This window comes from Eurosta solidaginis, chromosome 5 (genome assembly GCF_040869045.1).
Source record: "Eurosta solidaginis isolate ZX-2024a chromosome 5, ASM4086904v1, whole genome shotgun sequence".
NCBI lineage: Eukaryota > Metazoa > Arthropoda > Insecta > Diptera > Tephritidae > Eurosta > Eurosta solidaginis.
The window spans coordinates 244423061-244440777 of NC_090323.1; the positions used below are offsets into that span (position 1 = coordinate 244423061).

Here is a 17717-nt window from a genome sequence, read left to right on the forward strand (position 1 = left end):
ATGATTAATCGATGGGTGTTGTCCTTGGTCCTAGTTAAAGAGTAGAAAAATCATTTTGGAACCGGGAGGGACAACTGAATCAATTGCTGCCACAAGAGGATGCCCACAAGGAGGTGTGCTCTCCCCTCTCCTGTTGAGCCTGGTGATAGATGACCTCCTTCAGTTAATGAAAACCAAGGGATTTGACACACAAGGGTATGCAGATGACCTAGTTATCTGCAACAAGCCCTTCGCATCATAAAGAGATGGTGCGACACCAAAGGACTGTTTATCAATCCTAGCTGTTCTAGGGCCTTTCATCCGGAGAAGGAAAGCATTTATCCCAGAGCCATCCCTGGGTGAAACTAAAACATGTTAGATATCTTCAAAAATGGTATACTGGACATTTAATACTGTTGTATAGCCAATAGTCACCTATGCTTCCCTAGTTTAGTGGCAGAAGACCACGCAAAGAACAGCAGCAGCAAAACTAAGCAAACTGCATATATGTTATAATGGGGTTAGGAGAAAGCCCCCTGCTGATGCACGTAGTGATTTAGTGGAGTTGAAGCAAGGAAATGTGATAGGGCATATGAAAGTAATAAAAAAATGCATAGGAAATCCCACATTACAACTATGTGACGTAATGTCTCCTAAGCTCAGAATCTCACGGAACTTTGAAGTGTCCATTGTGGACACGAGCCATTGGGAATCCCTATAACGACCCCGACTCAGAGGTCTTGTCCACGGATGGATCGAAATTATATGACGGCAGAATAGGAGCTGCTATCTATGAGTCGAATTTCAAAAAATCGATACCAATGGGATGCTATCCCACCATATTTCAGGCAGAAATCCATGCAACAGAATTTCTCGGTAGAGAATGTCTACGGAGAGGCTCATCCTCGAAGAGCATCTACATCATTTCGGACAGCAGGCGCCCTGCGTGCCTTGCAATCCTAAACAAAAACAAGGTTTTGTTAGGATGGGTTCCCGAATATCAGGGACGTGAAAGTAATGAACATGCATTTTACTTAGCAAAGCAGGGTGGTACAGCAGCATTGTATGGTCCAGAGCGCTTCTGTGGACTCGCAAAAGCACACACAAGGAAAACCATAAGTAACTGGGAAACAAAACAATTTAACCGCCACTAGCTTCACTGCCCAGAGCAAAGACAGGCCTAATTGTTTATACTTCCGGCAACGAAAGTATCAGCCAAATCCTATAATCTCAGCACGGAGGACATACGAACTCTCACTGGGTACTATACGGGACACTGTAGTCTACGATGCCACCTAAGCAAGTTAAATCTACCCGATACCCAAATTTGTCGTTTCTGTGAGCTGGAGGATGAAACACCGGTTCACATTGTCTGCGAATGCGTCGCTCTGGCAAGGCAGAGACTCTTCCATCTATGTGCTGCGACTTTTAGTCCCTATGTGATATGGAGTAGAAAGCTTGAAGAGGTACTTAGATACATCAAAAGCCTCCACATACAAAACTGCACTGAAAGAAATGGTGCTAGTAAAATCAACAAATCGGTTCTGTTGTTTTTGACTTAACGGAGATTCGGTGAAATTGATCGAATTGTGGTTAATTCGACCGAGTTCTTTTTCAAGCGAACAAATTAGTTTAGTCATTTCAACAGAAGAGAAATTGTCGCTCTTATGTTAACAGAATTCTTTAAAATTGACAGACTCCTAATCAATTTAACTGATTTTTTTGTTAACACAACTGATCTCGCTGGTCATTTCAACAGCGATCAACAGTCAATACATGAGCAAATTTCAAAGAGCATTTTACGCTCACTGCGCTCTCTACTTTGTACTTATATATGCTGTGTACTATATGTATGCACATATTTACGTATGTATATGGCGGCCGCCGTGGTATCTCAGTGAAAACTCATCTGCATTGCAAATGCCCGAACATAGGTACTTTCATACAAAGCTGTCGCAACAACATTTTTTGTTCATTTGACTACTAAAACGGTCATTTACGAATCAACGATTTGTGCGCAGTTTATTCAACATCTTGTTGAGATGGATAAAAACTTACATAAATTTCGGTTGATTTTACCAGTCTTCTTCTTTCAGTGTAGGCTGAAAGGTTATGCACAATAGATCTACACAAAGGTTGCAGTGCTTCCAGGCCTATTAATAATAATACTGCTCGTAATCGTATCCGTAGAACATGGAGATTGCACAATTCATTGTCTCAAATCAATACAATCTTTCCGCTCTATCACTCTCTTCTTTTCTCCATAAATTCATATCAATCTTTACTTCTACCTCTTCTTATAGCTCTAACTTCACCTCTTCCTCCACATTTATCTCCATCCCTAGTTTTACCTCCACCTCTACCGCTACATTTACTTCTATGCCCTATTAGTAAAATTAAAAGAACGAAATAAAAGGAATTACCCTGCAAAAATCGCGAGTACTCCATGCATGCATGTATGGAGTACTCGCTATGGACCAAGCGAGTGCTCCAAAATTAACCACAATTCATACAAAAAATATGGTCCAATTAACATTGCGATGTCCTAGGACCGGACCGTATACTCCAGCTCCGCATTACATCAGAGTAATCCATGGAGTAACCACAGTCCAATAAACATCGTGTAGTGATTACAATCGTTAAAAACGAGCAATGATCGGCTTACAACATGTTCGTGTAGAAACATGAGTTGGTCCATCGCTGCATTACAGTGGAGTAGAATGGTAAGTACTCCAGTGGACCACATGGTCCAACGATTTTTGCAGGGTACGAGCACAGCACAGAGTGAAATGTTATAAATTTTTTTTTGGAGGTTCCAAATTTACCTAGACGACGTTGGTTAATACTTCCTACTGACAAATATTTTTTTGCACTCTGCTACATTCGTTATTACAAGAATTTTATTACACTTTTTATTGCACTGCTATAATTTTTTCTTGCTTTGGTGACACAGAACTAGATAAATTAAATAGCATTACCTTTGCATGTTCTTCTGTGAACTTTCAGCCAACGTGAATTTGTAGAATAACAAATTGTTATCAGCTGTGACATTTGCAGATTCATGTTTCGATTTACTGTGAATAAAGTTATCTTTGCCATTGTAGCTCAACATGTTTTGTTCTGTCTCGTACCTGCCTTTCAGTGTTTCGCAATCTTCGTTCAGATCTACATCTATATATGTACATCGGCCTACCTTTGCTTTTTCTGTAATTCCACTTTTACATGTGTTACAACGCCTAAATATATGCCAGTTTTGAATCCTTTTAGAATGTCTGCACTCGTGCTGTTGCGAATATTTGCATTGGGCTTCGCGGTTGCATCGGATAATACGAATATTTCCGTGAGCATAGGTAGCGATAATTATTTGTTTACTTATTCTTATCGTAGACATTCCAATCGGCTTGAGAGAAATCAAGAGGGGACAGAAATTGTACATATAGGATTCATTAAGCAGGAAAGACGTGATGAGAAGCGCGAGGCTGCAAGTTTCCAAGATCATGTGCAAAACCTACGATATTAGACTCAAAAAGTTGCTCATATCCCTAGCAAGAGAAGAATTAAGGTTCACGATAGGTATAACAACTGTACACTACTTTATGGCGTAACATGCTTATAAGTTAGGCGTCATCAGTAACAGCAGATCTACAAAATGCGAACTACACTCGCGAGGTCAGGGCTCCAATTACTAAGGGCAGTGTTGCCTGATCTCATGGCAGTGATTAAGATGGGTCCGCGAAAACTGCTAGTATTTGTTAAGGAGACAAAGTTGTTTTAACACATAAGCCCATAAGAGAAAAAATCTGGGAAGCCCAGGAAAAGTTGCTACGTTGTTTCAACCACAATGAGAATACCGCATCTAACATTATTGAGTTCAGCAAACTGTTCCAAGCCGGTATCGATCGTAACATCGGTTCATTCACATACTGCATCTACCTGAAAATTTGTATCTTCGACGCATTTGGCAGCCTTGCAATTGATAAACAGCTCAAGAGAGAGACTAAATTTTACTTATAGGTTCTAAAGGGAGCAAACGCTATGACTTAGGTTGACTCCAAAAAGATGAGCGTAGCTATGGAGCAAGCACTGACTGTGTGACGCAGGAGTTCCTAATGGCAGATATCTACAGAAACTTGGAGATATAAGGAAATCAAGGTGCTTTAAATCGTCGTGAGCAGGTTAAATAACGTTTAGTTGATGAAGGGGAACTGTATTCACACCTACAAATGATTAAAGGTATTTTTTCTTAAACTTGTAAATCCAAATCATAAAAAATATGCGTGGTGAAGACGGAAGGTGCGTCAAAACTGTTGCAGCCCTAACAAACCAACAGGGGATTAGAAAGTGATTCGCATATATCCGTCCGCAGAAGAAAACCAGGCCTGCATTCTCAAAAGGATGCGGACGATATGTATTTTGTACAGAGAGCAAAAAGAATACGAAGTTACAATAACGGATATTTTAGAGTGGCACCCCCATCACAGTAAAGCGGCATCGAACGAAGAACTTTTGACTACTAAGGAGTGTGATGTTGTTCTTATACCAGAGCCATGGTTTTTATCTGTTACATTATAATTTATTTGGATGTAATGTAATTGGCTTATAATAATTGAATTTCAATTATTATGTTTTCTAAGAGAAACTGAAACTGAAATGGTTCCATACCAATATGCCAGTAAATGTTTCATTCTTTTCAGTTTCTCTTAGAAAACATAATAATTGAAATTCAATTATTATAAGTCGGTGTTAAGCTCATGAATTCTTAAATATAAGTATAAACTGAACACAACATTAAACAAACATACGTAATGTAATTGGATTTTTTGGTATAAGCCATTTAGGGCCAATCTCATAGGTTATCTACGTATTCCTATTAGAGAAAGGCCTCAAACTGTTAACAATCCTACCCGTGTGAAAAATGGTCCTGATTTGAATCACAGGGGCCCATGGTACAACTTCAAATCTGGCTTTCAATTCACTGTTAAATATACACCCGGTGGGAGGGGGCCGCAATTCGGACTGTAGTTATTCGTAGGGAAGCGGGTTTAAGACTAAGTGACTAGGCGTAGTACAGCATTCTTACTAATTTCAACTTCACCCCTTATGAGACAGATTACGTATGCTGTTAACTAATATACACTCGAGGAGTATGACTGTATGGAACTCTATGGACACGTTTTTTGATATAGAATTAAATTTTGTGACACTTCCGACTAATGACGTACGTTTACGTGACAGTTTTTCTTAGTTTCAGAATTTACGTCACTATTATTTAACATTTAACATTTATTTAATTAATTTCATTGTACAACTAAGACTAGTTAGTCTTTTATATATACATCAACAATGGGATACATTCTATTATTTAGTATTTTTATATTTAAAAAACATTACTTAAAAGATAAAATAAAATATATGATTCAAGCTTAATACTAATGCAATGGCACTTAACAATTTAAGGCAGTAAGTGATATAGATAGTAAGTGAAATTTAGAAAATAGAGAGAGACAGCAAATAGAGATTAAGATATTAGCAGTTTATTTGTAGTTAAGAGGCCAGCGTTATATCGAGGTCACTAAAACATTTATATATTAGCTTTCTGAAGTTGCTTCTATTTGGTTGTGATTTTAAATTTTCTGGAATCCTGTTCCACATTTTAATTGCACTAATGAAAAACAGCCAGCTAGATGTTAGTGTACTATATTTCGGGATTATTAAGCTGTTTAGTCTCTGAGATCTGGTTAATTGAATATTTTCATACAGATATTTAGGGGTTTTTCATTCCAGCAACTTAAACATGAAAATACAGTCCCTGGCGGCCAAATATTGCATAATACTACAATCCAAAATTTTGTCGTGCCATGGTGATATGTGAGCATAACGACTTATGCCATAAACGTACCGTGTAACATTGTTGAAGGCTACATTCACCTTATTTGCTGATAGCGAGTCAAGTTTACTATATACTAATTCCGCGTACGTAAAATCAACCAATTGTATCGCGAGTTTTTTACGTGTCTATTGTGGCGTAAAGGCTGCAGTCATTATCAATCTACGCAGAATAAAGTAAACATTGCTCATCAATTTGTTAACATGATCACCACAGCTAAGTTTATTATTTATTATAAACCCAAGGTTCTTTATTTTGTGAGTAATCTCAAGGGTGGATGTACCAATTACTAAAGGCGGTATATCATTAGGGTCTATTTGTCTATTTCGGTTTTACATATGGGTACAACATACTTGCATTTAAACACAAAACATTTTTTTGCGCCCAGTACAATATAGCAGACATATCGTTATTTACTTTATAACATAAATCTTCTACAAGACGGATACGATTTGAAAGATATAACTGAATGTCATCAGCATATGCATGTGCAATAACATATTTACACACCGAAAGTACGTCTTTAATAAACATACTAAACAAGAGCGGGCCAAGGGTTGAGCCTTGCGGAACAACACCTGCTTTTGATAGCTCCGAACTGAGATGAGGCATTATCACATATAACACGTTGAACTCTTCCCGTTAGATAACTTAACAACAGTTTCGAAGAGCTTTGCCCACAAAAAAAAGGGAATTTTTTAGGCACTGATTACTTCAACATTTTCTTTTCACGAGACGAAATGTGAAAGTTTAATCAACTCAACTGAATGGCTGAATCTTGAGGATATCACTTTATCCACAACTAAAGGATGTGTAAAGATTCTGCAGACGTCAATGTTATCATTAACGATCTGGAACAATATCATGAAGTTTCGTATGAGTATCTGCGCGGCATGTAATACGAAAACTCGGGATTGTTTATATACGCTTCCAAGACCCAACATTAATCTATGCAAACCCCCACAGAAGATTTTATGAAAAAATCACTTTGATCGGAGCTACATATAGTATATATCCCATACAACCAATCCACGGTGGGGTATTACATCAATTTAGCTGGCCAAAAGTCGATTTTTCAAAATATTCCAATTTTTTTTTTTAATATACTCCCTGACGTTCCTAGATGTCCACTGAAGAGTATACATACCTCAAAACTCTTCTGCAACGTCAACGGAGCTAGCCGCGCACATCTAAAATTGTATAAAAAATTTGTGCAGTTCGATGTATTTATGGGTTAAAAAGCAACATACCCTTCTAACCTTAATACTTGTTCACTTGTTAAGCCTTAATCAAATCTAGTTACATTTTCTTTTAGGACAGGTAAATGTGTTTTAATTCACATGTTAGATTTTTTATACCGCATGTTTTAACTCCCTAATTTTTTAAAAACCTTGAAAACAAAAAGATATCATTTCATAACGTGTCAGTATTTTTAGCAATACATAAGCTTCTGTTTGTTTTAAAGTTTAATAACAAAAACGGCTGTGCATACCTGCGCTTTTTTGAGTGGTAAGACCCTGTCGTGAAAACCAATGTTTTTTAGTTACCGTGATACAGTTTCATATTCTCCAATAAATGTGTTATGTATTCTATCAACCGTATACTAAAATTTGAAATAAATGGCTACATTTACTCGTCTTCAGTTGTACACAATGATGGAGCAACATAATGACAAAACTTTTGACGAAAATTTAGAATTTGTGCATAACTACTTATTGTTACTGAACTATAATAGATCTGAACAGGAAGAAATTTTACATCAGATTTCATTCCTTACATCAGAATTTAAGCGAAGATGGATAGCGGCACAAAGAAAAAGTAAAAGGTGTCTCAAGAAAAATCAAGATTGGCTTCAGGGGTCATTCAAGTTGAATAGTGTAGATTTTAAAAGACGTGAAGGTCGACCTTCCTTGAGTTTTGACCAGTCTAGCGAAAGATGTAAACAAAGAAAAACTGAAAATTTGAATAAAAAAAGGGTACTGATCTTTTAACGTACGCTGCAAAGATGAAGCTCTACGAAGAAGGCAAAAGAGCAAAGGCTAAGGTATTGGAAGATTTGACGAATTCTGTCAATATCCCAAATGAGTGTAGAAGGGGAAACTCAAAAATAAATGAGAATTATGTAAAACAATTATCCCCTCTTTGGATGATTGTTGAAGGTGGTTTCACTAGAAGACAGTATGAAGTTGTTAGTATTACGAACATTACTTTCTATCCATGCTACAGTGTGATACAAAAAGAAAAAAACATGCATATCCAGACGAGTCGACTTATCTGGTAACTCAAATAGGTGCAGAAATAAAGTTGCAACCTTTAATGGATTTAACCGCAAAACGTCTCCTACTTTATTTAAATGACGTTACTCAAAGGCCTGAAAAGGAAGAGTGTATCTCGTTGAGGTTGGTTTCAAAATGGGTATGTGACGGATCGCAAGAAAAGCAGTACAAACAAAAATTTGTCAACGATGAAGACTCCGATGCTATCATATTTCAAAGCTCGTTTGTGCCACTCCAACTAATTTCCGATTATAACCAGAAAGTAGTTTGGCAAAATCCAACACCCTCGTCACCCCGATATTGTCGCCCAATTAGAATACATTTCGTTAAGGAAAATGCTGACATCATAAAACCCGAAGTTTCTCATATAGAGAATTCAATAGAGGAAAAAAATATATTATTTTCGGTTAAACATACTATGTTGCTAACTATGGCCGATTCAAATCGGTTAAGCCGTTTCCGAGATGGTATTGGATATATGTACAAAGAAATATAAAAACCAAGGTGAGGTGGCAACCCTAAGTGGCAACCCTACTTAAAAACGTCAAAAGAAATGCGGAGTAAAATAGCTTTCGTTTGATACCCATATTGACATATCTCATGTAATGCCAAAAAATTACCCCGGGTTCATCCGAATCCGTGAACACCGTGAATTTACTGTGAAATATTTCCTTTTATAGCAATGAAGTGAGACAACCACCTTTTAAACAGAAATAATTGCTGTTTTAGTTTAGAGCAGCTAGATTGATCAAATACCCCACCGTGCGATCGTTCAGATAGAAAGATTTTTGGCAATTTCTCCCTTAATTTCCAATATAAAAACGTTAAACTTGGTAATATTTATTCTAATATATCATAGAAGATTTCCTGTACAAATCTTTTCGATCGGAGCTATTTATAATATATATCCCATCCAAAAAAAATTGATTACCGGCGACCACGAAAAAACAACTGGAACGATGAAGAATGCCGCGTTGCAACTGAAAAAAAGACGCTGCCAACAGGGCTACGTTAAAAGCGAGCGCGACAAGAGGAGTGTGTGAATGCTGTCGTGAGTTGAGAAAGGAAGCGAGACGCCTTTTCAGGAAGAAAAAAGCAAAAGCAGAAAGGCGTGAGTGCGAGGAGCTTGAGCTGCTAGCCACCAGGAATAACGGCCGAAAATTTTACCAAAAAATACGGCGACAGACGGAAGGTTTTAAGACCGGGGCAAACTCCTTTAGGAACGAAAACGGCGACCTTGTAACTGATGTCCAGAGAGTGCTTAGATTATGAAGGGAACCCTCTCTGTTCTCCTAAATGGAGGCAGCAATTCAGCGCGCAGAGATGAAGAACCCGATCCCGCAATCGATGATTATGGAATATAAGTTCCCCCGCCCGATTATGACGAAGTAAGAATAGCAATAACCAGATTGAAAAACAACAAGGCCGTGGGCGCTAATGGATTGCCTGCGGAGCTATTCAAGTACGGCGGCGAGGAGTTGGTAAGGCGCATGCAGCAGCTTCTTAGCAAAATATGGGCGGAAGAGTGCATGCCCGACGGTTGGTCCTTTGCCCAGTCCACAAGAAAGAGGATACTGCAAAATGCACCAACTATCGTGGAATCAGCCTACTCAATATCGCATATAAGGTCCTTTCAAATGTATTGTGCGAAAGATTGAAGCCCAACGTTAACCGGCTGATTGGACCTTATCAGTGCGCCTTCAGACCTGGTAAATCTACCATCGACCAGATTTTCACAATGCGCCAAATCTTGGAAAAAACCCGTGAAAAAAGAATCGACACACATCACCTCTTCGTCGTCTTTAAAGCCGCCTTCAACAGTACGAAAAGGAGCTGCCTATATGCCGCTATGTCTGAATTTGGTTTCTCCGCGAAACTTATACGGCTGTGCAAAATTACGTTAAGCAACACCATCAGCTCAGTCAGAATTGGGAACGACCTCTCCGAGCCGTTCGAAACTAAACGAGGTTTCAGACAGGGTGACCCCCTATCGTGCGATTTCTTTAATTTGATGCTGGAGAAAATTATACTAGCTGCAGAACTTAACCGCAGTGGAACAATATACTATAAAAGCGTGCAATTACTGGCATATGCTGATGACATTGATATCATCGGCCTAAACACCCGCGCTGTTAGCTCTGCTTACTCTAAACTGGAAAAAGAAGCGGTAAAGATGGGTTTGATGGTGAATGAGGACAAAACGAAGTACCTGCTGTCATCGAGCAAAGAGTAAGCGCATATGCGCCTTGGCAACCACGCTACTGTTGGCAGCCATAATTTCGAAATAGTAAAAGACTTCGTTTATTTGGGAACCAGCATCAACACTAGCAACAACATCAGAACTGAAATCCAGCGAAGAATCAAACTTGCCAATAAAAGCTACTTTGGACGAGGTAGGCAATTGAAAAGTAAAGTCCTCTCTCGGCGAACGAAAATCATACTCTACAAGTCACTTATCGTACCCGTCCTACTATATGGGGCAGACGCAGGACCATGGCGACAGCAGATGAAGCGGCTTTGGGAGTGTTCGAGAGAAAAGTTCTTCGAAAGATTTATGGACCTCTACGCGTTGGCGATGGCGAGTACCGAAGAAGATTTAATGATGAGCTGTACGAGCTATACGCAGACATCAACATAGTCCAGCGAATTAAAACGCAGCGGCTGCGCTGGCTAGGCCATGTTATGCGAATGAAAGATGATGCTCCGGCCAAGAAAGTGTTTCTATCGGAACCCGCCTATGGAAGCAGAGGTAGAGGGCGGCCCCACTCCGTTGGAAGGACCAGGTGAAAAACGATTTAGACTCCCTTGGTGTGACCAATTGGCGCCGGTTGGCGGAGCGACTGGCGCGCCTTGTTGGACGGCTATAACCGTTTAGACGGTTAAGCGCCAATTAAGTAAGTAAGTAAGTCCCATGCAACCGATCGTTCAGATAAGGGGGTTTTTTGCCATTTTTTATTTTATATTTATCTAAAAATCGTTTAGGTATGTACATCTGTTCACTATATATTTCTTATCTTATACATCCGATTATTTGGAGATTACGAACGGGATAAGATTATTGTTTAGCCCCATTCATGAAAGGTATGAAGTCTTCGGCACAGCCGAAGACAGTCCCGTCCTTACTTGTTTTTGTTGTAATACTGACTTCACTTGTCCGATTTTATTTCGTCATGAACTCAGTACACAAAATTTATACTGTATTTATCAATGAGTAGTTTTTCTGAACCTGGTACCGATTATTAAAAAATATGTTACGTATACGCACCGGTAGCCGTTGTGTCAAGTGGTATTTTTATGTAATGGTTTGGTTTTTAATAAAGCAAATGCTTTTTTAAATAATTGTGCTCTAGATTTGAATATTTGATAAGTTAGAAATATCAGACGGTTTTGGGACAACACCTTTTTCAAACAAGTCACTTTAAAAAGTGAATCATCGAAGCTTTTACGTACTCACACAAATTTTTACGCTTGGATTTTTGTGTCTGATTAAAAACTAATAAAAACATTAAAATTAAGGAAGTTCATAATATATACTTACATACACTTTTAAAATTACTATATTTTTTTTTTTTATAAATGTCACATACCTCTACATGACCCCAACCGTCGGCATTCAATTTGGCAGCAGCTTCCACACTCTCTTTAGCGCCCATCTTGTTGTTTTAGTAAATCGTTTATGTTACCCTAAATTTGCTAAGGTCTACAATTTTCAATCAAAATTGTAACGTTGTTTTGAGTTAACCGAAAGTTGACTTAGGACCGTTAATGTAAACTTTCTAACTGCACTACTTGTTTAAGGATATGTGTATATTTTTTCTTTTTATTTTTTCTTAAATCAAACCAACCACTTGTATTTAAAATTTTTTCACTTTTAATAGAGCACACATTTGTTGCTCGCACTTTTTTGTTTTGTTTCTTTTTTTCCTATTGCAAATGTCTATAATTTCGTGCGCCCGTTGTAGCTTGCTTTGTCACTTGGCCTACTAATCTGTCAAATATTGTTTATTTTGATATCTACTACATACACACGCACACACACACTTACGCGCGCATATTCGTGTACGACCTAACTGTTCCACATTTAACTGCCTGCCGTTTCGTTCAATTTTTTGCTTCAATAACGCGGATGCTGAGGGAACTTTCTCTTTTATTATTTCACAAAACTCTTACTTCAGCTCTTGTGTTGTTTATATGTATATTCTCTTTATCTTAAAGTGTGTTTGTTTGTGTTTGGTAAATTACTTCTTTTTTTTTGTTAGGTTTCGTTAAGTTGCAGTGTTTGTTGAATTTGTTGAGGTTCTTTGCTGGCTCAGCTGCTGCTACGAATTTTTTTTTATTGCGACCGTCTCGATTGCAGAAATGCCTATAGGTATTTTTGAGGATTATTTCTTCATACTTTTCTAAATTTTAAGATTCAGCTACGTATTGCCTTTTTTTATTTAGTTATTTTCACTAACTTTCATACATACCTAAGTATTTTCATAAACAAATATTTTGTTTATTCACACGTACTTTCTAAGCTTTTGAAGTGTTGTAGCTTTGTTTAATTTGTGTAAGTGATGTGAGCATACTTTTAGGCGTAACACAAAGTTATTTTCGAACTTCTTTTTTTTAATTAGGTTAAGACACAGCTATATTTTCACTTTTTACCAGATTTTTGATGTTTTTTTTTTTCTTTTTTGCAATTTTCCCTTTTTGATTTTCCGCTATCCCATTCAATTTCTCTTGTCGTGCACACCGAATAGACTTTTAGCGAGAAACGTTAAACACACTGTTACTTTCACATATGTTAGATAAGTACATATAGATTATATGTGTACATATATACACAGTTCTGCTGTTACACAAAACACGACGAATGTGAGCACTTTAACGACTGATTTTCTTCACTATAATATATATGTACATATATGCCGTGATGGTTGCAGAATTTTCAATTAACTTTTATATTTTGAATATATGCCATCTTAAATTCTAAATTCTCATTAAATTCTATATTATTTCACTTGAATTTCACTAAATCTCATACACGCCCTCAAAACATGCACATTCTCCTTTTTCTAAATTCACAGCATACATCCAGGTCTTTTGTCAAATTTGCCTGAAATGTAGTTATTGCTGCGCTACTTGGAATTTCAAAAGCTTTGCAATTTTTCTCTAAATTTGTTGGGTGAAATTTTTGAAATGAAAGTTTCTAATTTAGAGCGCTTTATGCTCTTTTATACATAGAAATTTTATTGCTTTTCGAATTTCAGAATTCGCAAATTTTACAAGCACTGGCGCTGTTTTGTTTTTTTTTTCACTGCGTATTTACAAATTTATTAAATTTCATTCAAACACTTGCACAATTAATTATTTCCTTTTAAATTGCAGCTGCTTTAAACAGACACTCATTTACTTTTTGTATTAGCTCTGAAAAGTATGGAATATGTATTTTTTTTTTTTTTTAAATATTTCCACGTAGCTTTCTACACTCCCGCTGCTATGCACAACAGCTAGAGGACAAATGCGCACGTTGAGCGCTGTAACGAAAGGCAAAAGCAATTTCGACGGATGCTGCCACCATTATTACTTTACTTTCACATTCACATCACCTAAATACACAAACACATAAGAGATTTTATGTTGCTGCGGCACGCAGAGGAGAAAGCCCTGCATACATACAAACATAATGTATATGTATACTTACTTTACATAAATGTTGCTCATACGTGTTGTCGTCCACTGTTAGTAAATGAAGACTAGACTGTCGAGGCAAGTGCAGGGGGCAAGAGCTACTGCTGACGTTGAACTGTTGTTTTTTTAATATTGCCTTTGATAATGATGTGGATCGATGTGACAATGTGCCGCAAAATGAAATATTGCAAAACAATTTATATACTCAGCTGTGCTTAGGTTAGGTTGAACTGGCCGGTCAATATAGACCTCACATAGACTGAATGTGTCCATAGTGTTACCCGAATTTGTTTCACGACCAAACGGAAGAACCCCAATCATGTGCCAGGATATGTGTTATAGAAGAACTCCGTTCTCTTGGCAAATACTAGCACTTTTCTAGGACCCAACTTATTGCTGCCTCGAGATCTGGCAACTCTGTCGCCCCTAATAGCTGGAGCTTTGACCTGGCGAGCGCAGGACATGAACACAGAACGTGCGCAACCGTTTCTTCCTGCAGCTCACACTTCCTGCACTTGCTGTTACTTACGAGACCTAACTTATAAGCATGTGACGCCAGAAGGCAGTGTCCAGTCAGTAGGCCCTTTGCTAGCCTTAATTCTTCTCTCTTCAGACTTTTTGAGTCTAGTATCGTAGGCATTGCAGCTGTGCTTAGTGATCATATTTTTCTAACTATTCCACTGTGACGTACATGATGTTTTCACACGCCCTTGAATCAAACTCTAAGTCATATTGCTTTAACTAGTCACATTAGAAGTTTTAAAATCCTATCACTTAAAGCCGAATACACATTTAATACGAAGCTAATGAAATATGAAACAAAGATGTGTAATTAGTACGAAGAATTATCATTTTTTAGGAGTGACGAGTGGGACCACGAAATCACCAAAACTGTTTCTTTCGTATGTCCTAATATGAAACTAAGTTCCATTTGTGATGCAATGGCCCCTATGCTCAGAATTTCACGGAATTTTTAGGTGTCCATTTTGGATAGAACTCTTTGGGAAACAGGAAATCTATATACCGATCCTGACTCAGAGGTCTGGCTCATGGATGGATCATAATGTTATAACGGAAAAAATGGAGCTAGTATCTATGAGCCAAACTTTAAGAAGTCTATACCAATGGAACGCTATTCCACTTTGCAATAGAAGTTTGCGGTAGAGAATGTCTAGGGAGAGTCTTAACGTCGAGTAGTTTACTCCCCCAAACTAGGGAAACCATAAGCACCTGGAATATAAAGCAGTTCAAACAACAAAGGATTGAATGCTCAGAGCAAATACAGGCCGAACTGTTTATACTACCAGCAACGATAGTATCAGCCAAACTTGTTTATATAAACGGCGTGATCCTACGATCTCCTATTTGGGAACTATGGGATACTGAAACCTACGAATACTCAAATCTGTTACTTTTTTGAGCTGTAGAATGAAACGCAGGTTCACAAATGAACTCTTCTGGTGAGGCTTTCATATTATGAGTCATGTAGTAGGCTTATAGTATAAGGATTGGTTATTTTTGCTGCTCTATTGCAATCACAGCTAGTTCGTTAAGGCGCAAGATAGGTAGCGGGTACAGGTCTTTCTTTGCGATGGCCGCAGGTGTACCCTACTTTCCATTTCTATGACAGTCATGGCTCCTGTATAATGCATCTATTTCTTACTAATTTGCAGCAACATAGTTGGCGTGTCCCTCGGCATCACCACACATCGTATCCAAACCTTCGCTTTTGGTATCGCAGGGATCAGTGTCCAATCCACAAGTGTCAAACGCTTTTTTCCTTTTGAAGGTCTGAAGCAATTATCTTTAGTTACCACAAAGTCGTGTTATTGGTGCAAGCCATCAGCTTAACCCCCGCGGTAAATCCACCCTTCGGTAGACATTTGCCCATTGAGAGTACAGTAACTATTAGTGCCATAATCAAGGACTTTTTCGCAACTCTGTTCATTTTCTTCTCTGTGAAAAAAGAAGTATCAGTGTTAGCTCCCTTTAATAACACCGAGTAAGCCGTATTCTGAATATCCTCATATTTTCTTCTTATACCATTATCTCCCTCGGTTTTCTGCTGCAGCTATTGAGGTACGTGAGTTTTCGATGCTTAGACTTCCTTCTGCGGTCTGATTTGCATATACAGAGACAGGACCCATGTCATTCCTGCCAGCTTCCTTTGTGGTTCAGAGACAAAGGCATTTTTTATCTGGCTACCACCTTCAAAGCAGGCTTGCCGCCTTCAGCTTATCGCCGCCTCTTCTTCCCTAGCGGGTAGACCGCTCCTTTAACAGGCGCAGTTAGTGAAGACATTTTGGGCTATCCACGTTCGAATCATGGTTGATAGCGATTTCCTTTTCCTCAGCTTGGGACGTTATTACCTTGTCGGTCACAGTCTCACATTTCATGAGGTGAAAAGATTCGAAAGACTAGGTAGTTAGATATAAGTTTTATGGCATATGTCATCTATGGATGGGCCAGGACCTGCCATTATCGTGAAGTTATCAGCGTAGGTCATAATGATAACTCTTTCTGGTGGGGAAGGGAAAATTGGGAATACGACACCAACCTCTGGCACCCTTAGCATAATTATTCTGAGCTTATATGTTACATTGCTGAACTGCATCGACGCCTGTCGACCACACAAATACTTTGTAGTTCACCTCCTTAGACTGGGAGGAAAAGTCTTGCAGTAACGTGCTGTAATTGACTGCGTCAAAAGTTTTTGATAAGACTAGCGCTGGTGGGGCTCTTTTTTCAGTCCGCTATTTATTTGTGTGTTGATGGCGTTTACCGCAGTGGTGGTGCCATGTAATTTGCGAAAGCCATGCTGATGACAAAAAGTCGCAGGTTTGCGGTGAATCAAGGGAGTAGGACGGCTTCCAGTGTGTTCACTGCTGGCGATAGGAAATATATCGAACGATATGAGTCTCCTGCGTTAACCGATTTCTCAGGTTTTAGTAGCGGTACCACCATAGCCATTTTCCATATTTCAGTTATAACGAAAGTGGACAGAGCGCTCGCGCATTTCTTCGTAACCGATAGTACTTTACGGCCAAAAGCGATAGATATTTTGTTATTGTTGGATTACAAGAGTATGGTCTCTCCCAAAAATTCGTAAATGGTCGGATTTCCGTAATTTTTCTAGCGGGAATGAAACGAGCCGACACGGATTCCTCCCTTTGATAGATATAAGTTGGGATTGGGCGGGCAGCGAAAATATTATCTGTGTATTTTTTATATCATTTCCACTTTCCTTGATATGAAAATTTTCTACCATTTATGTGTGGAGTTCATATTTATAGTGCAGAAGATCGTGGAGAAGACCCTATTTGATCACTTCTCATCACTGCCGTCTTCTTGCAAATCGGAAAGCCACAAACTTCTGGTAACACTATGGACTCATTCAGTCTATGTGAGGTCCTCGGGGACCGGGCTCGTTCAACTTAACCTTATCTTTAAGCTGGATACTTAGCCTGACAATCGAAAGGCACGAGTACAAAACGTGCTCCAACGTTTCCTCCTATTACCTGCACTTCCCACATCTGCCTTCACTTACCTACCCTAATTTAAAAGCATGTGACACCAGATGGCAGTGTCTAGTCAGAATACCTGTCATGAGCCTACAGTCTTCTATTTATAGTGATTACAGTAACTTTGTTAGTTTCAGGTTATAAGACGTACACATGATTTTCGAAACTTAACAGCCCCGCGCTTGCGTCCACACCTGTCACCCAATATGTTTAACATGTCTACGGAGCAAGCTTCTTGTTTTAAGCTCGTCTGCTTTTTTACTCCCATAAATGCTGGAGCTCAATATATAAGTATGCTTCTCCCTGTACCGACTCTTTCCAGGGACTGCTTACACTCTAACATGCTTCTAAATGGGGCGCTATGTGATATTATTGCCT

At 38.6% G+C, this 17717-nt stretch overlaps 1 protein-coding gene across 1 annotated transcript in view; it reads right to left on the bottom strand.

Annotated features, from left to right (window-relative positions):
- The window catches only part of LOC137253028 (uncharacterized), a 53161-nt gene extending 39231 nt beyond the window's left edge, over window positions 1-13930 (bottom strand). The window contains exon 1 of the mRNA XM_067789266.1: window positions 11730-13930. Within this exon, the coding sequence (XP_067645367.1) occupies window positions 11730-11795 (66 nt within the window). The 5' untranslated portion in view covers window positions 11796-13930. The remainder of the gene's footprint in view (window positions 1-11729) is intronic.
- Window positions 13931-17717: the final 3787 nt, after the last annotated feature.